This window comes from Scleropages formosus, chromosome 14 (genome assembly GCF_900964775.1).
Source record: "Scleropages formosus chromosome 14, fSclFor1.1, whole genome shotgun sequence".
Lineage (NCBI taxonomy): Eukaryota > Metazoa > Chordata > Actinopteri > Osteoglossiformes > Osteoglossidae > Scleropages > Scleropages formosus.
The window spans coordinates 12,419,893-12,437,263 of NC_041819.1; the positions used below are offsets into that span (position 1 = coordinate 12,419,893).

The 17,371-nt window shown below is 41.5% G+C and overlaps 1 protein-coding gene across 5 annotated transcripts; it reads right to left on the bottom strand.

Moving 5' to 3' along the window:
* Positions 1-1,770: 1,770 nt before the first annotated feature.
* On the bottom strand, positions 1,771-17,001 carry LOC108920096 (OX-2 membrane glycoprotein-like). Of its 5 annotated transcripts, XR_003798153.1 has the most exons (9): positions 16,538-16,877; positions 14,187-14,268; positions 13,881-13,958; positions 13,334-13,654; positions 12,010-12,339; positions 10,296-10,580; positions 8,467-8,568; positions 5,174-5,264; positions 1,771-1,797 (listed from the first exon to the last, which is right to left on the bottom strand). XR_003798153.1 is itself a non-coding variant. In XM_018728603.2 (8 exons), the coding sequence occupies exons 3-8, from the start codon at positions 13,948-13,950 to the stop codon at positions 5,260-5,262; spliced, it is 1,113 nt and encodes a 370-aa protein (XP_018584119.1). In that variant the 5' UTR covers positions 13,951-13,958; positions 14,187-14,268; positions 16,885-17,001; the 3' UTR covers positions 4,405-5,259. The 5 variants fall into 5 exon arrangements, 4 of the variants coding, with proteins under 4 accessions (XP_018584119.1, XP_018584118.1, XP_018584117.1 ...); XM_018728603.2 differs by lacking the exons at positions 1,771-1,797; positions 16,538-16,877 and adding an exon at positions 16,885-17,001 and having other exon boundaries at positions 4,405-5,264; XM_018728602.2 differs by lacking the exon at positions 1,771-1,797 and having other exon boundaries at positions 4,405-5,264; positions 16,782-16,877.
* Between the last annotated feature and the right edge of the window lie 370 nt (positions 17,002-17,371).

Below are 17,371 nucleotides of genomic sequence, written 5' to 3' on the forward strand. Positions count from 1 at the left end.
GGTTCTTTCTAAACTTAATGTTAGACGACAGCGCAGGAGCGCGGTTTTCACCGCCTTTCGCGTATCGTGTCAAGTTATCCACCGGTTTTCTGACAGCTCCTGCACGGGAGACCAATGTCGTTCAGCAACCAATCGTGATGAAGATTTAGGTCACATGCTTAGTGACACACCAATCATAGCTCGTGCCTTGGCCAGCGGCCCAATGACGTAGGAGGTTCATTCACAGTTGCTTGGATTTAGAAAGTGGTTGTGTTTTAGGGGTTTACTGAGGCTTGTTGAGCCGTATAATTTATAGAAGCTCAGGCATATATTTATGACTTCTAAAGGTCCGTTCATAGCGTAGCTTGCGTGCCTGGAGATGTAATTCTAACGCATCCCAATACCGTGTCCGAATTCCGTATAATAATTCAACACATCATGCGCTCCGCTGACGTTTAACTAGTCCGTTCCGTAGTTAAATAAATCAAAAACGGATTTCATTCTAGCGCTTGTGATTTCTGAGTTTTCATCTTCGTTTCCTCAAAACGAATGAATATATCGTAACGACAACGATGTCAGAATAACAAGAAAATTAGACAACGACAAGTGTAACAATGAACAAGAACTTGATAATTGAAGGTCATGAGAATTGTAACGAAGGCTGTGTGTTCATCTGTGTCTTCTTCTTCTCACACGATGACGATGGCTTGGACTTTAGCAATTCTTAACGAATCCAGGTCACACTTGGCAAGTGTGTAGCGTTTCTTTTATGAACGAGTGTTGAATAGTCTTGAGATCGTTCTTTTCTGGACAATGAATGGAATGCGAACATTCATTCACCGTGAAGTCTTTTCTTCTCGCCCTCCGCACACATCCTCCTCTATGATTATGATGCCTTACTGCCAATTACTACTGTATTAGAGAAATAAATTATGAATACCTCGAAAATACCAAATTAATCAGTGTTCGAGGCCTTATTATTGTTAATGAATGTGCTTTTGCTGAATAGAAATTGCTTAGTGTGGTAAAAGCCTCAGGACTAGCAATATAATGATGATGTGTCATTCCGGTTTTGCGGAAAAATAAAAGCTCTGCTCTCTTATCTTGGCCGATTTCAGTTGCAGCCAAGGTAATTCAACATGTTTTTGGCATTACAATTGGTGGAAGCTGGAGTGGGGGCCGGGTGGGCTGCTGACAAGTTTTCGCACAATACTTCCAGAGTGGGACAATCTGAGTGTTTTCATTTGCAGGCACTTTCGTGCAATGAATGTAGGAACATTTACATTTCTTCATTTAGCTGACACGTTTCTCCCAAGTGGAGAGGGGGGGTGTGGTGGCGCAGTGGGTTGGACCGGGTTGGACTGGGTCCTGCTCTCCGGTGGGTCTGGGGTTTGAATCCCGCTTGGGGTGCCTTGCGACGGACTGGTGTCCCATCCTGGGTGCGTCCCCTCCCTCTCCGGCCTTATGCCCTGTGTTGCCGGGTTAGGCTCTGGTTCCCTGTGACCCTGTATGGGACAAGCGGTTCAGAAAGTGTGTGTGTGTGTGTGTGTGTGTGTGTGTGTGTGTGTGTGTGTGTGTGTGTGTGTGTGTGTGTTTCTTTCTTCCAATGTTACGGTTACAAGCTTACACTTACCCATTTATACAGCTGGGAGAGGGGGGATGCAGTGGGTAGGACTGGGTCCTGCCCTCTGGTTGGTCTGGGGTTGAAGTCCTGCTTGGGGTGTCTTGCAATGGACTGGCATCCTGTCCTGGGTGTGTCCCCTCCCTCTCCAGCCTTACGCCCTGTGTTGCCAGGTTAGACTCTGGCTCCCCGTGACCCTGTATGGGACAAGTGGTTTCAGACTGTGTGTGTGTACAGGTGGGTAATTTTACTGGAGCAATTTAGGGTAAGTACCTCGCTCAAGGGAATTGTAGCTGATGGTGGAATTTAAACCTGTGACCTGTTTAGGCAGCGGCTCTAACGGCCACGCCCCCCCCACACACACACACACACACATACACACTACAGGCAATTCAGAGAGTTCAATCCACCTGAACTGCATGTCTTTGGACTGTTACAGCGCAGTGCTGCCTTTAGCATAGTGCAGCCTAGTATAAATAACATATCCATCATGAGCAATGAAAACATGGGCCTTCCCTACCATTGTTAGGTCTCATGCAGTCCAATCTACTATGTGCTTAACAGAGAGATCTTGTCTTTCCTTGAATAACCAAAATTGTGGGAAAAGAACAAAGCAAGCAAGTGAGCCTGTGTTGTTCAATGAATATAAACTGGATGATTTAATTGCTGTATAGCCTTATCTCAGAATTCTGGGAAATGCTGTGTTGGTATTGGTGAGTGTGAAGCATGGGTCTGATCCAAAAACAATGGCAGTGTCTTGGACTCACTATCTCCTGGACAGGAATGCTTGTGGCTAGGTATACAGATGACACTGGCAAATCCATGAGGGATTGTTCACTATGGGAAAAGAGAGTCACTTCCAGCTTTTTCTTTGGCAACATCCTGGTATTTTGGCTATTGCGAATGGGGGTGTGGGATGAAGATAAGTCTTCTAAGAGTCTGCCAAAAAGCACATTTCAAAATGAGAGAGAGAGACTCCATGTACATATACCCTTAGATGGGTAAAAATGGCCTTCAACACAAGCTTCTAGAGGAACCAGGAAGGCTGATGACATAGTACAGGGGTGGCACAGTGAGTAGCGCTACTGTTTCAGTATGCTTGTAGGATGTGAGAGGATGTGAGTTCAATCTGTGTGGAGTTTGCATGTTCTCCCTGTGTCTGCATGGGTTTCCTCCCACAATCCAAAGACAGGTTGTGCCTCCTCACTGAAGAATTTTCAGAATATATTTGCCTTTTAGTCAAGATACCTTGAGTCATCATCAATTTAGAGGGATTACATAATGGAAAGAGGTGAAGTGTTTAATCTTTAGGATGAGAAAGCCTGTCTCACATTTTGTTATATACTGTCCTTTCCCATTTTTCAAGGGTGGACAATATATGACGGTAAAGTATTTCACTGAAAGTGTTTGCTTGCTGTTAAAGAGGAAGTATTGCTTCCTAGGCAACACTCATGTTTTTTCCCTATGCCTAAGGGGATTGAAAGGACAACCAACTGAAACTTTCAGCTTCATTATCTTCGTTGTATCCAAGTCGGGCAGCAGGGTTACAATGAGTCATTAAATTTATGCCACATGAAAGATGTTTATGTTGTTACATAAAACAACAGTGCAGAGGGAAATTATTCAGATCAAAACTAATGCCTGGTATGAACAGTTACACTATGAAATTTTTGAAAAATTGACAGTTGCAAAGTACAGTTAAAATGAACCAAGCCACAAGATCCACTAGGTTTAAATGCAAAATGAACAATGTATACACAGGAAACATGTTAAAATATACACAATAAATGCCATAACAAAAATGAATACATTTTAATGTAAGAAATGCACAAAGAATACACGTTGCGTGTCAAGAATAGCTATATCATGCCCAAACTCAAAGGAACATGCATTTATTTATATGATGCAGTACAATGTATTTCATAATTCATGCCTGGTGCATTATATACATCTACACACAAAGTTATATGTGTTTAACACGTTTTTCTAAACTGCACATGCAATAAGTAATAGAAAATGTAATGTACTGTATGTAACCTCTACAAGACATTCAAGCACTTCACATGTTTTTGACCAAGCATTTTACTTTTTAACAACAATACAAAGTATGACGTTTCACTGTTTCAATTACACTGGAAACTCTTGCTTAATAATTACATTAACATTAGATAAGACAACTGTCAGTTTCCAGCTAAAATGTATACAAAAGAATTTCCATTAGCATAGTGTAATCATTTAATAAATAATCTGTGGAGTTAAAATACTCTGGTATAATACTCTGTCTTTAGAACATCTTTAGAAGTGCAGTAAATGTTTTTCTCAGTGTAAATGTTCCTTGTAACAAGTGAAAAATTAAAAGGCACAAAAGCTGAAAGGATGACATAAAATTCTTGCACAAAATAAAGTATACTAAACATTAAACAAGACCCATGTTGGTGCAGCACAATGTATTTGACAACTGTTCAGTGATGCAGATAATTCTGAACATTAAGGGGCATGGCTAGCAGGCTATATACTTCACATGACAGTATTCCAATCAATCGGGCAGCACAGCAGCACAGTGAGTAGTGCTGCTGTCTCACAGTGCCTGGGTGGTATGAGAAGATGTGGGTTTGATTCCCTGCTCAGTCTGTGTGGAGTTTGCATGTTCTCCCTGTGTCTGTGTGAGTTTGCTCTGGTTTCCTCCCACAGCCCAAAGACATGCTGCTAAGGTTCACCCACAGTGTGTGAGTGACGGAGAGAGAGTGTGTTCCACTGATGTATGGATTAGTGACCCAGTGTATCTAGCAGTGTAAGTCACCATGGTGAATAAGGTATGTGGGCTGATAACACTACATAGAGTTCATTAGAAGTCACTGTGGAGAAAAGTGACTGCTGAATAAATGTAAAATCATTCAAATATAGCAACAAACTGTAGAAATGAAGTAAACTGAAAAGCAGATAAATAGTACATCTGGGGGACTGACCTAGACAGCTTTATTCATATTACGGTATTTCAGTTCCAGCAAAGTCACATTGCAAAACACCATCAACTGATTCTTAACCAATGTGACACTGCCAGCTATCATAATTCTCTTGATGTAACAGTTTGTATATGAACAAATAAATATTACAAGTTCCAAAGTCATGCTTCAAACATAGTGATAATTTTCATCTTTTTAGTGACATCCGATGCCAGACGTGCATTACTCAAAACAAGATAAACATGTGGCAACACAGGAACTTGAAGCTGTAATATCTATTTGCCACAATCTACACACGATCAGCTGCACCTTTCTCAAGGGAAATGGGTGCGAGAGGTCACGGCTAAATGGGTACTTTGTAAGCAGTGCACACGAAACTCTGCTGGCGTCACACCACTGCCCACCCACACACAGTGAGTGACCCCTTCTGACTACCCCAGTGTCATGTTGATGTTACCTGACATTAGTCACACTTCTGGCAGGATGCTAAAAATGTATTCCTCCATGCTTTCAAGCATCAGACTACAGCCTTTGCCAAGTCCTCTCAACTCTAATGCCAAAGCATCTGATCAAGTATTCAAGCTGTTTGCATGTGTGAGCAAAAACGTACTTCAGAGATGTCCGGCATGAAGTCCACATCATAGCTGGGAAGTGACACTTCACTTTCATAGTCCTCCTGGGTTTTCTGTCTAAAAGTTAATCTGCAGGGAGAAAGAAAGGAGTTTGTTTGTCAAACAGGGCCCTAGAATTCCAGAAGATTCTCATCGGTAAAATGTGGACTAAAGCATGATAATCTTAAGGCCTTGAACTTAATCACTCTTAAATAAACGTTCAAATTTAACAGGGGAAGTGAAGGAATGTGAACTCTTGGCCTCCTACTGTACTATCACAGTATTTCAGCACATGGTTTGTGATTCATGTCATTAGCTTGGATTTGTCAGCAGCATGAATTGCCTTGTTCTCCATCTTTAACATAACCCTTCAGCATCAGTGCTGCTTGAAATTGGTTGCCTGTGTACAACCAAAACATTACAGACATGGCAGTGATAAGGAGAGGGTGGAAAAGTACCGAACCACAGTAAGTTTCCACATTGATAACCCTGCCCTGAATTTATTGCCCACGCCCCCTCGCTCCAGGTCCCTGAATCACCAGACGTTCCACTGCCGGAAGACTGGTCTCTAAGCAACATGTGTTGGACAGGCATGGAAAGACATCAAAAAATCAACTTAGGAGGTTATTTAAAGCCTTGATTAAACAAGAGTGGTAAAAGAAAACATTCTGAAAATCACGCTGAGACATTTGTTTGCTTTTTAGGGGTAGCTGTACCAATCCGCCCTCTTTTAAAATACACTGCCTTCATAAATGTCATCATGCCATTCAGAACCGGAGAACTGCTGCTGTACTTTTGAAAGATGTAGCTTCAAAAACAGGAGTATTAACCGGTGTACCACAGCTAAAATAATGTCTTCAGCGAAATTCCATGCTAACCTTTCCATACTGTGGACCAGTGTGAGCTAGACTATTTCCTTGAAAACCAACCATATTTTTATGTTTTCTTTCCTTCACTGACAAACTGTCACGTTCCAGCTTATTTCAATGACAGAAAACAACACAGGACTGGTTACTACTTTAAGATGCATCAAATATTGTTTAAATATTAAACATTCTTTTCCCACAGGACATGTGCTATAGCACCTGGGCAACACATAACCACATTTTTTGCATTTTGTTGATATTTACTTGATCGCAATTAAACTGCCCACTCTGGTTGACTCCACATTACACAAGCAGAAGCTGAAGCTCATGACTGTTTAAAACATTTTAAAAGTACTGTTAAAAATCAAGCTGTCAGCATGTAAAAAATGAGACCATAAACAGAAACGAGTCCAAAAGTAAAAACAAAAAAAAAACCTACTCGTGGCTTTATGTATGTGATCACTGTTATGAAAGTTTTTTGTTTGCATTAGTACAACCTGATTGGATACAACCAGCTATCTTTATCAGTATATACTTGCATGGACACAGATTCTGATATAGAATGTTAGTGCTAAATTCTGTTTTGAGGCTATTGAAGTTATGGGACATGAAAAATAAATCCAACCAATGTGTTTCCTGAAAATTCACAGATTTTTTCAGACACTGAGCAATGCTTTACTCCAGGTCACAATGGAGAGGTAAAACAAAGTCAGGTTTGTAATCAGCACCCAGGTCTCAGGGAAGGCACAGTGTTAAAATGATCGAGCAAAGCCGACCCTCGCAGGAAGGAAGGCCAGGAGGTGCTCAGGCAGGGCCGTGCTGTTGCTCTGCTGGAAGGAGTTATTCTTATCACAGCATAAAAAGAGCATTGTATCAGCATGCCTCCACTCCACGAGGTGAGGCTGACTGGTGTCAGAGGACTTCCCAACGGGCCCTGGAAAGACGTCCGCGCTAACATCCCGTCCCAGAGAGACCGCCCCACAGAGATCCGGTCTGCTCCTTTAGGCCTGTCTTCCCTACAATGTTCTCACAAAAATCAGCCTTTCTTCATAACTGCTCTCTTGAGCTAAACAAAACTGAACTGTGATACTTCTAGCTGTACGGTTCTACTACTGTTTGGAAAAAAACTCAATTTTTTCCAAATTTTCTTTTGCTGGCTCTGTGAGCCTGTGTGGTGTTCCACAGACAGAGCAGCCTTAAAAACCTTAATTTTCCAAATCCACAAACTGCAATACCAGTAGAGAAGCTTAGAAAATACAGGAAATTTCTATTATCTTTAATCCCTGTAGTCAAATCTAAAACCAGCAGGTACAAAAAACACCCAGTTTCATTGCTGTCTTTGGACTGGATGTTAAAGGAAGTATGTGCTACCTTTCATAAGGGCACTGAAGTCACAGTGCTACGTCCACCATGTATGTTGATAATGTTCATCATTAATAAAGAGCATTGAGTACTAGCATAAACAACACATTAGAGCATTGGCAAGACATCAGTTGCATATGCCACAAGATATGCATTTTGATCTTTATATTAACAAAATTGCAGACAGTCAAGACACAGCAGTAAGACAACCTTGGATTTAAAGAATTTTCATAACTATTAAATATCAACCTCCTGATCTCCTAACTGCTCTATAAACTTGCATCACATCATCTGTCACAGTCACCTTTGTACCATCGTACCTTTGTGTCAGACTCGATTCCACGGGCAGCTATGCGTGTGATGCACTCCAGCAAAAACAGTGGTATCAGACTAACTCTCCAATTTCTGGCCAGCTTCATGCCAATGCGCCTTAATACCACAACAGTGTAACCTGAAATAGTGCCAGCCACCTCGTTTCCTGGCTGTGGCTTGTTCTGCCTGGCACGCAAAGCTTTACAGTGACTAACTGCACTCTTTCATCAATCATTCATTGAAAAGGTACTGCGTTTCCTTAGGATGTACATGTTGACCCACCAAGCTATCCAATGGGACAGTTCATAGTGTATACTGACTGTGATGAAGGAAAGATATGTCAAGGGATGAGCTTCTGAAACTGCATAAATTAGGTGATGGCACAGGATTGGCATATGTGGAGTGTCTTTCCTGTGCAAAGGACATTTTCCTGCTTAAATCAAGCATTGTACTGTTGCATGATGAAGTGTCACTGAGCTGTGAGATCCTGTTTACGTACTCAAGAATAAAGGTTTCAGAGTCCGCCAAAACAACAGTACTGAAACAAATGTGGGTACACTTTCTCCAAGCTATCTCTGTACAACTCCGTAGACCAACTGTAGTAAAAGCAACCATTTCATCTTCACACAACCACACACACACACACACACACACACACACACACACACACACACACGCACACACACACACTCTTCAAGTGGCTCTTTCTGCGCAGAGTGGCTGCTTTAATGGCGATGCCAGGCTACACTCACAGTCCTTGCGCAGGAAGCACTTCCAGAGGCAGATGCAGAGACACAGGATGAGGAGCACAGCCATGGTGGTCACTGAGATGAGAATGGTGAGGGCTTTTCCAACTGCAACATAATTCAAGAAATGTCACAAACATTATACAGACATGTACACAGCCTCACTCCCAGACACAGATTTGTACAAACACCCAAATACCACAGAGAATTATCACCAAAATTGCCTTTAATTATATATTTATGCCACTCATATGTAAGTATAAAATCATATTTTTTAGCCTTTGAACCACTAAAGTATTTATTTCCTTAAGGATTTCATTGCAATCATATATACCGATTCACTTGCAGAAATTTTAAACTTCTTTGTCAAAACCCAAGTTTGGTTGTTAATTAAAAATGGCACTTTAATGGAATCAGACCTGTTTCCCATCTGATGAGATGATGCAGAACAAAGACAAGAGAAAATGTTTGTCTTCATGTAAACCATTCACAGTCATTGAAACACTTTCTCTTAACTGCACTCTCAGCAAGAAAAACCCATAATTCAGCAAATTTGATCATGGTATCAACTCAAAAAGAAGAGGTAATGAAAGCAGAAATTTTAGATTGTCAAAAAATGGTTTATAAACCAATGTACAGATCCAAAAAGACAACATTGTACACATTATCCCCAATTCCTGAAAAATGCATATGTGAACACAAAAAAAATATGGGTCACAATATGTGCTTTTATATTGTGTGTACCATGCTGTGGAGGTATGTTAATCCAAGGGGTGTGTGAAATAGCATGTGATAGTGCAAATCATCATCAGAAACACGTTCCCACTGCTGATACTGGGCTGAAGCCCACAAGCCGTCTGGACATCAATAACCTGAAAATTGCTGTCTTTCAACTTGCCACAACCTACAAGGCACACACACACACACACACACACACACACACACACATTTGCTGAAGCCACTTGTCCCAAGTGGGGTCACGGTGAGCCGGAGCCTAACTCGGCAACACAGGGCGTAAGGCTGGAGGGGGAGGGGACACACCCAGGATGGGACGCCAGGCCGTCACAAGGAACCCCAAGTGGGACTCAAACCCCAGACTTAAACGCACCTCTGTTTCGAAACCCTCAGAGCTTTACCATGTTTGTTCATCATGGTTTATATATGCTTTAGTCAAAAGAGAGTGGATTACAGTAATTTCATCCTCAAACACTGAAATGGTTATTTTTTCTTAGGTTCTGTTTTTCACACTTTCTGTAGCTTTGCAGTTCTAACAGTCATGGTTATTTTACTTATTAAGAATATAATTTGAAAATGTACTTTTTTTTCAGACTAAACATTTAAATCTACAGAAGAGAGCATATAAATTCAGAAAAGTGAAACATGGTAGCCCTTAAGTTCATTTTATTGCTCAGAACAGAACAAGGAGTGGAAGCAGAAAAACAGAAGAAAAAGCTAATTTTATAAAAGCTAATTTTGAAAGAACATGCCATGTCTGTCATAAAACAACAGGAACTTCAAAAATATGAAGTTATGTGAACCTCGGTGAACTTTCTGCAGGCACATTATGAATAGTAAAGTTCGCTGACAGTTTTCATGTTCTCCGGTATGGAGAAAAATACACAATGTTGTCAGAAAGCTAAAAACATCACAGCCTGAAGGATGGGGAAATCAAACACCATGGGCTAGGATTGTTATTTGTGAACCTGCTCAAATTGTGGAAGGAAAGCTGAATTCTACAGCAGCTGAATACTACAGCTGGGTGGTGTTTTCAAACAAGGTCAGCTCTAAGCCTACTCTATATCTATCAGTCACACAAGTGGGAAGGTCAAACTCACTCTTGCTGTTAATGGAGATTGAAATGGGTGAGTCCAGGCCATGGTGGTACACAATGCACATGACGGACTGCTCCTCGAGCAGGCTGGCTTGGAACAGCAGGGTGCTGATGACCAGTGAGGTCCCATCACTTAGCTCGAATTCTGAGGACACAGCAGGGCCCAGTGTCCGGTTGTCCCCGTCCACGTTCCAAAGGATCACGGGAGCTGGGCGAGCCACTGCCGTGCAGTTGGCCTCGATCACATCTGAAGACTGGGTCCTGTAATTCAACTGGGGCTGGGGCAGAACTGCAGGGAAGAGGCACATGGCAAATTGAGGATGTCTATAAGACACTTATTTTGTAAGGATTTGTATTACAACTAACTTAATGTATTTTCAAGTCTCAAAATAGCTTGCTGAATGCACTTCACGAACCCACAACCTGAAGCTCTTCTTCGTCTTTAATCTGTGGTTCATAGTTCAGGCTCCCACAACACGGTTCATACCAATTTGAATTAAGTGCATTATGAACACTGAAATTTAGGGACACCTTATTGCTTGTTACATAACCACTTTGATTTAGGTCCTTGTGAAAGGACCAGGGGACACTATCTACTTTCACATCCCTGTTCTCCAAAGATGTTAGTTGTGGAAGGAGAAGATATGTTGATCTGGGAGAATTAGCAATGTCTGATCTGCTGGAGTTTGCAGTTTTCCTGGACTTCAACACTTGAAACCCCTGGTGCCACCTGGTTTCTACATTATGGCCAAACAGCACACTGGCTCCTCTATGTCAGCAGCAAGGACACCAGCTCCTGCAGAGACGAGGACAAGGTCTTTGCTGCAGCCTCAGACAGGCAAGATTACGCATTCCATTTTACAAAAAAAAATAGAGAAACATGGTGGAAAAGCAGAAACCCATATGGCCAACACTGTTTCAGTCCAAGCGGTATTATGCTGCTAGTGAGATGCACACACCCCATTGTGTGCTGAAAGAGTCCTACTTTACAAATCGCTTCTTTCTGCATTAGCGCTGGAGCTGCTGGTGTGCCCACACTGCAGACAAAAGCGCACTGTTTGCAGTTACAATGTGGAGGTGGACAGAGGAGGGTTGTGTTTGGCTGAGAGGAGCAGAGTCAAACTGTGGATCAGTGTTGGAATTTATCACAACTGGAGCCTCAGTATTCACAGCTGATACTGCACAGCTCTGCCACCCTTATGGTTTTAGTTCTGTTTGCAGAAACAACACCTGAATTTTAGTCAGGAGGGCACTGCACAGAGCAAGGCAGGAAATTCTGACTAATGGCTGATATAAAGGCCAATGCTTTTTTTAACCCACGGGGGTAAGATGATATTTGTTGCTACTGATGAGTTCTACATCACTGCAAAATAGAAGAGAAAAAACTGCTTTGAAAGATGAAAAGAGGAATTCATTTGCATGATTCACGATTAAGTGTGATGAAACATGGCTCAGACGTAGTACAAAGTGTATGCTACACTTCTGTTTTCCTAACACATATTTCTTTCCATATATGCCATGTTTAACCGACTTCTTAGAGTAAATTGTATTCTACTTGCACACAGTGTAGAGGATGTAAAACATTTGCATGTACTGTAACACAGAGAGAATGTATTTCTCAGGTAAACTCATTATTTAAGAGAATCTATGTGCCAAATATACAAACCGCCAAAATGCACAAACTTTAGGCCAAGTCCCCATCTGGTCCTCATGCGTACCGTAGACGATGAGACAGGCCGTAGCACTCTTGGTGCCCTCAGGGAAGGTATGGAACTCGCAGGTGTAGCAACCCTCATCCTCTGTCCTCACAGGTTTGATGGAGAGGTGTGTCTCGCCCATTCCACGGCTCAGGGTCCCACGGCCCACGAGAGGATCAAGGACTTGGAGATCACCGTGTTTGTTGACAAAGGCCACGCTCCTGGTGTCACCCTGCTCTGCGGTCTTCGTCCAGAGGACTTGTGTGACGTTCATGGGGAGGTCATACCTACAGGACAAGGTCACCAGCTTCCCACTCACTGCTGTCTTGTTCCCCTCCAAGATGACATCAGCTGTCATATTCACAGACACACACCCGCACGCACACACAGACACAGAAACACACACATTATAGCACAGGTGTACATGAAAGGAGGAACAAAATTTGCTGGCGAACATACTGGTGCTTGATTGTCCGTGTTGCTTTAACAAAATTATTGTCAGCATACAAATGTAACATGTCCAGCCAGTCATTGTATATCATTCTATTTCATAAAATTCCAGTTGTTTTCCCCATTTATTATGACAAAAATAATAATTCGGTCTCAGCTGCTTTAAAAGTTAGTTGATGTTGGTAAAGGCAGCAGGTAGAGTAGTGGTTAGAGCTGCTACTATCCACTCAAAGGGCCAAAGTTTGAATCCAGTCTCCTACTGTACTACCCTTAAGCAAGGTACTTACCTTGATTTGCTCCTGTAAAAACTACCAAACTGTTCACATGGGTAAACTGTTGTAAGTAACCTAGATTCTAGACCTAACACTGCTGTTAAAATGAAGAGGTTTGAAATAATGACAATGTTCTTCTGTTTATACACAATACTTATGTATCCAGCTTTAGTTGTCCTAAACTTAACTCAGTGACTAGTAATAAAATTTACTATAGAAATTTCACTGATCTCTTGTGCAGCTGACAGTTTGCAGGAACACATAAAGATGTAATATGAAATCAATACTAAGGTAGCCATAGATGAGGCTGTCTGTTTCCGTTTTAGGATTGCCAAACTATGATGGTTTACATTTATTTATTTAGTTAATGCTTTTCCCAAAGCACCGTACAATGCTAAGGTAATTCTACCCATTTATACAACTGGGTAATTTTTTTTTGTTAATGGAGCAATTTTAGAGTAAATACCTTGCTCAAGGGTACTACAACCAGAGGTGGGACTCAAACCTTGAACCTTTGGGTCCAAAGGCAGTAACTGTAAGCACTATGGTACCAGCTGTCTTTTGGGTCATTATTTAACCCAGACAATCATCATTTCATCTCAGGACTGCGGGACAGAACTCACCAGTCACTGTGAGACAAGTCTGGCCCTTCTGCGATCCACTAGGATAAATGTCAAATACACATTTGAAGCAGCCTTCATCCTCCCGGCCCACCTTCCTGAGGGTGATGGCAGTGTTGCTGGTATCGGAGATGGTCTGGTATACACGCTTGCTGTCCTCAAAGCTGACTGCTTTACCAGGCTGGTATGTGAGCAGGATCTTTTCATGGTTGTCTATCCACTGCACCTGCTTTAATGTGTCCCCTTCATTCAGTGTCACGTTGCAGCCTAGTGTGAATGGGAGGCCCACCAGGGCCTGCATGTTTTTGGGGGCTGTGACCTCTCCTGTAATGGCAGTCATCAACGGGAAGAACTGTGTTAATCCACTGAACAAGGTCACTGATCTTAAACACTTAAAATTGCATAAGTACTTAAAGCAGAAGTGTTATTCAAGTGTTGTCAATATTGGACAGTTTCTAGCAATATCAACTACAACTAAACAGCTTATTGTTTTCTTTATTTTTGGAATTTTCTTGTATTTTCACTGTCTGGTAAAAACTTTAAGACACACCTTGAAGCTTGGATAGCATGAATAAGAATATAGAGAGCTGCAGGCATCGTGGCAGGGTGGTCTCTAACATCTCACAGTCTGCAAAGGAGAATAGAGATTCCTGGTTTGAATTAAGTTATAGGTTGCAAATGCCAAGAGAAAAAAAAAAAAAAAAAAACATTTTAAAATGTTAATAGCAGATGACACAAGCCAGAGGGAATATATACGCATGATAAAAAAAGTTACAAAGGGAATAGACCGATTTCTGGGTGCTTTACACCAGTATCAGTTCTTCAACTTGTTTCAGTCTGCAGTAGAGTTGCTTACTCGTCTTAGACGTCCTACTGTGAAGACAGCACTGTCAAGGCCCCAGGATCACCCAGACCTCATCTTTCTTACGAGGTGACGTCTGCAAACCAAGGGTTTAAATACCGTAAGACAATCACGCAGCAGAAATGTCAAGGAGTCACTTTAGAGACTGTCTCCAGAGCTGAGAGAAGCCCCTCCATTCAATGTCACATTGCAGCCTAGAGTGAATGGAAGGCCCTTCCGTTTCTAACATATGGCATCCTTCAGGGAACCAAATCAGTATTGCAATTACACATTAAATTCAGAAGTAGCACATATTTGTAACACGAACTTTGTAGATCTGGCTAGTGAAATAACTGCAATTCTGAAAAAGATTCATTAGATAGCTGCTTTCCTGGGCCAAGGGTAGATTCACCCGGGTTTCTTCAAGCCAGCTGCTCTGAGGACCAGACAACACAGTCCCCATTTGATCTTACTGGATGCCAACACAAAGTTAACTGAATAAATGTAAAAGCAGTGTAAAACTGTTTGTTAAATACCCTTTCATTTGAAAATGAAAAGTGACATGTTCACCAACTATTTTGTGACTGTGGTAATGAATCTATGCTACTGAAACACCAGAGAGAACACACAGTGATTACTTTAACAGTCATTCTAAGAATGGAAGTTTTGAAGAATGTGAACACCAATACAGCATTGCTGGAGAAGCAGAACAGCTGTAAACCGTGGTCTTGATCCTAGCAGGAATCTACCAGTTAAAACAACAAGTTGTACTGAGAGGGTTTAGAGAAAGTATGCACTGGCTTTTTCAGCACCACCGTAATGATCCAGTGGATATAGAATGGGTTGGGACACGATGTCCATCAAGTAATAATTTAATGGCATTCTTCATTCTAGCTATGCCACCATGTAACACTTTCATGCGTGTATCTTTGTGTCAGACACTACACTGCATCCCCCTCATACTGACCATATGATTATGGAAAACCCTGGGATGTTCATGTGTTATGAAAGAGTGCAAACTGTAACATGTCAGAATCAGAGTAAATTTGCTGGAAACTGACATGTCACAAGTGGCAATGGTGTACTTTATATATGTTTCTCTAGATACTTAAAAACGAAAAACCCGCCAATTGTTTCTAAATCCTGGATTTCTCAAAACAGCCACCCTTTTGCCCCCAAGACTAGAGCTTCACAAGCATGAAGCGTCTGGTTGACAAGTTTCAAGAGAAGAACTGACTGGTTCTGAATGTTACATATTTGGTAACAAGAAACGAACGTGACACTTTTAAACGGGAAATTGTAGGTGGCTGAAATGGAAAAAAACAAGATGAACTCAATTTGCGGTAAAATAAGGAATAGGGCTTGGGTGAAAGAAAGCTGGTGTTGTATGTAGGATTTTGGGGCAATTATGGGAAAGCACACTTCAAGAACATCGCAAGACGTTTTACAGTAATTTTCGGGACAGAGACGTTTTAGGCGGGAAATCCTTCCTTCGTCAAAGAGAAGCTGACGAAGGCTTCCCGCCAAAAAATGCGTCCGTCCGAATAAGAAAATATCTTCCGAAAATTTTCAGATGTGTTCTTCCATCAGTGCTCCAGCTGGCTGAGATACAAATGTAACATTATTTTATGTTTATGTAGTATCCGTGAGCAGTTTCATGAGCGAGCTGATCCTAAAAAGGGTTAGGATAGCGCCACTGCACACAATGGGCTTCTATTCACACCAGAACCTGTTACAGTTACAACACTGTTCGACTGTGCCTTCTAAACTTGAAGAAGTGCTGCCTTTCCCCTAAAAAACAAGCCAGTTTAATTCGAAATTATCGCTAAGGGCAAAAAAAAAAAAAAAAAACACAAATAATTTAACAATTTTATTGTTCCCAGACAACGGTGATTTAAAAAAAAAAAATTATCCACATTTCTGATCCGTTCTCTAGTCGGCTTCTGCATGAAATCCGAATTTCCAATTAAATTAACTTTATTAAATTAACTTTAAAAAGCAGGTTAAGTGGCCTATAAATATATGCATGTTAAAATAATTAAGTTTCAGTTGTTCCAGTGCCAAAAGATCTAGTAAACTACAGATGCAAAGCTTACACGTAAATTGCATTTGTCAATGTATGTACTTCTTGTCTGTAGGAGTTTGACTTGTGACATGCAGTAACTTACTGAGTAAGTAAAATCGGCAGCAACACGAGATTTAGCGTTGATATTTCTTGGAAAAAGATGCTATTTGATTCCTCATCTTCGGTTAAACATCAACACAAATCGTTCCACACAGACGTAGACTTATGCTGCGTATAAAAGTGTCAAAAAAGTAATCAAAGCAATATTTTTCCATCGGTATTGTAGGAAGAATTTACTTACCGCGTGAGCAGCTCGTACACACCCCCCCCCTGACACACACACAGCGCGACGTTCAGACTAGGATCCAGGACATGTCAGCTATAAGACTCCAAGGACTGAGCAGAACCACACATATTTGGAAATGGAAACGAACCGATCGTCGGCGGTCTGACCACCAAAATCCACAGTGACGTCATAGACTGAAGTACGATATTTCATCAAACACATTACTATTCTGTAGGCAGGTTGGCGATTCAGAAGTGACCTGAGGCGCAGTCCCGGGTATCCTCATGCACACCCACAGCCTAGGACCTGACCACTGATTTACCGACGGCAGCGCCACGATTTACTCAGGTAATCAGTCTCACCGAACGAGACAGCGGTGTAAACCATGTGATTGATGCGTCTCAAGTCGTTATAACAACCGCTCCATTTTTCAGCGCTCACGGGTACAGCGATGCTGACCTCCGGTGGCAACACGTCACTATTAGCGGATCCAGTCCTTTCCTTCTAACTTTACTTTATCTTCAAACCGCTTTTTTTTTCGGTCGTTTCACTGTAACTTTGCCATTACTTACTGTGTGATCATTTACCCATCGTTAGCTCCAGTGTTTGTTTTATAAGTGCTGATTCATGACACTATGCTTCATCTTTTAGTTTTGTTCGGTACACGCAGGATTCATGCATCTTCTTACCTTTTTATTAAAATTTTGTTCAGGCAAGTGACATGGCAAGACAATTAGTTGATAAAACATTTTCATTTTAGTGAAACTGAAGAAAAAACAAGAAACAAACAAACAAAAAAAGTGTACTGTGGTTGAAAAACGGAAAGAGATTCAGCCACACACCCGTGTG